This window comes from Triticum aestivum, chromosome 5A (assembly GCF_018294505.1).
Source record: "Triticum aestivum cultivar Chinese Spring chromosome 5A, IWGSC CS RefSeq v2.1, whole genome shotgun sequence".
NCBI classification, from domain to species: Eukaryota; Viridiplantae; Streptophyta; class Magnoliopsida; order Poales; family Poaceae; genus Triticum; species Triticum aestivum.
In genome coordinates, this window is record NC_057806.1 from 585,489,276 (window position 1) to 585,491,701 (window position 2,426).

A 2,426-nucleotide genomic window follows, 5' to 3' on the forward strand; every position below is an offset into this window, starting at 1 on the left:
AGCCCATGGTTGATATTGTAACTCTTCTTATTGATGATGTAACTGTTATTTCTAATCAATAAAGCTTAATGTTTTCAAAAAAAAAACTTCTTCCGCAACAACGCTCTCTCACGACACCGTCATCAGGTTCGGCCGGTGATGACAGGACACACATTTCATCCCGTAGCCGAGACCAACCAACTAAGGTGAGCACATCAACAAGGAGACATTGTCTTCAACAAGATATGACACAAGTTTGTCATAATTGGACCCATCTAGCATAGATTAGAATAAGCTTTTCACCTCAAACACGAAGTGTGTTTCGAGCGCAATCTTGAGGTCGGATCTTCCGATAGTCGCGGTTGCCAGCGCTTCACGATACACCAGACGGAGTGACGCTAGCAGATGAGTGGGACGGATTCCCACCATAGACCATGACCATGACCATGATCATCAGGAGGCCCCCCACGCGCGGTGTAGGTTTGGCCGCTATAGTTAGTGAAATCATTGCTCATTGCATATTTGTCTTTTCTGCATGTATATAATGAATAGAGGAAATAGTATATGTGCACGGGAAGAAATCGTTTGGTTTTATCCAAAGAAAAATCAACCGTCGCTAGTTAGTGGAATCCGTTATTTATTTCCAAATAAATCATCTCAGAAAGCATATACACATACTCTCGAAATGAAAATAAGCTATCGGTAAAATCAGGAAATCATATATTGGAAATCAGGAAATCATATATTGGATCATAACAACGAATTAACAATCATAGTACCGACCGGGCACGAAACAAGGATGCATGCATCAGTCGTGGCGAAGATGGACCCTGTACTCGACGGTGGCGTCGCCGGTATTGGCGTCAAACCAGTTGGTCCGCAACTGGCAGTAGCCGCGCGCGAACCGGAAGACGCCGGTGCCGCCGACCACGGCCATCTCCCTGACGGCCCGGTTCACCGGGTTGGGGCCGACGATGGCGATGCTGCTCCCGTTGTAGGCGCCGTCGACGAAGACAAAGTTCATGGCCATGAGCAGCGACAGGCTGTCCTTGCCGGTGCTGACGTAGAGGCCCTGCGCGCGGCCGAGTAGCCTGGAGCCCGTCAGGCTGGGCCCCTCGGTGAGCGGGTCGTCGATGACGTACACGCTGCCGAATCCCGTGGCGGAGGCGTTGGAGGACGGCGCCGGCGCCACCTGCGCCACCTGCGCCACCGTGGCGTTCGGCCCGCCGCTGACCACGTCGTGCCAGTACACCCGCAGCCGGGTCTCCTTCTCCGCCGCCGACGCCGGTGCCGCGGCGGCTGCGAGGAGCAGGAGCGCGGCCAGGCAGGAGAGAGCAGTGCTGCTCGCCATTAGGATCAGCTAGGTAGCTAAGCCCGGAATGGATGTTGGTGGTTTGATGCGAGTGCCGAATTCTTCTTCCTAGGAGCTGGAGGTTTGTGCAGCTTGTATGTCCAATGGCGCAGAGGTGGATCTATTTAACGGCGAGTCGTGGTTGTTGGGTCCTTGACAATTTCTGGCAGTGTCGTCCCCAGTGTTTAGTTTAGTATTTCTGGCCGTGTCACATGTGTTAACTTTAGTGTATGTGTATCTTTCGCATTCGTCTTGTTTTTGTAGTATGCGTGAGAGGGAGAGAGAGAGAGTAGATCGTGGACTTCGTTGGTTATGAGATTTTTGAATAGCAAGAAGCTGCGCGGCAGGTGAAGGTATGACCGAATGAACACGCTATAGTTAGGTGATGCTGCTTGCACTTTCCATGCATCCCTACACACACACATTGGTCCTTCCAATTTGGAAAGCGGGGTTGCTCTAGAAGGTTGGCACGAGGACTCGTGCCAATAGGGAAGGGGGGGGGGGGGGGGGGGGGGCGCAATTGACCGAGGTTATTTTTTGGTTAGGTGATTGACCGTGTCTGTGTGTGTGTGTGTGACATCGATTCACCTTGTTTTCAACTAGTTGCATTTCATTTATCGGGAAAAAAACTACCTGGTGTAACTTTTTTTTTGAGAATCTCACAAAGCTTTATTACTGAATCATAATGTTCATAGGTACAAAAAGAAGATCGCCGGGTTGTCCTAGCCAAGTGTGTCGGCCAAACCCTAAAGATAACGCATGCTTTGCGAGATTATGGGCCTCCGTATTGGAGGTCCTATACTCATGAGTAAACGAACATGAAATAAAGGTAGTTGCTCTAGTCTTGGTGTAACTTTTCTTTGTAGAAAGGAGTCTGTCACCGGGCTTAAACTCAGGCCCAAGATCGAGTTACCGAAAGAAGTTCGATGCAAGGTTGCGAAGACCCAAACATGCGCCGCGACACATGTGATCTAAAAATAGAATAGAAAGTGTGATACAAGGTCGTGATGACATGATACAAGTGTCACAATGTTGTAAGGCGGAATTATAGCCAAAGCCAAAACATTACTCCCATGAGGTTATTGTGGGATTTATG

General features: G+C 49.6%; 1 protein-coding gene across 1 annotated transcript; it reads right to left on the bottom strand.

Annotated features, from left to right (window-relative positions):
• Nucleotides 1–700: 700 nt before the first annotated feature.
• On the bottom strand, nt 701–1,536 carry LOC123107825 (dirigent protein 22). Its single transcript, XM_044529733.1, has one exon. It carries the CDS (start codon nt 1,328–1,330, stop codon nt 788–790), a length of 543 nt encoding a protein of 180 aa, XP_044385668.1. The 5' UTR covers nt 1,331–1,536; the 3' UTR covers nt 701–787.
• Between the last annotated feature and the right edge of the window lie 890 nt (nt 1,537–2,426).

Excerpts from the sequence above, each read along its gene's own strand:
- LOC123107825 (XM_044529733.1), bottom strand. The coding sequence starts at position 1,330 with ATGGCGAGCAGCACTGCTCTCTCCTGCCTGGCCGCGCTCCTGCTCCTC.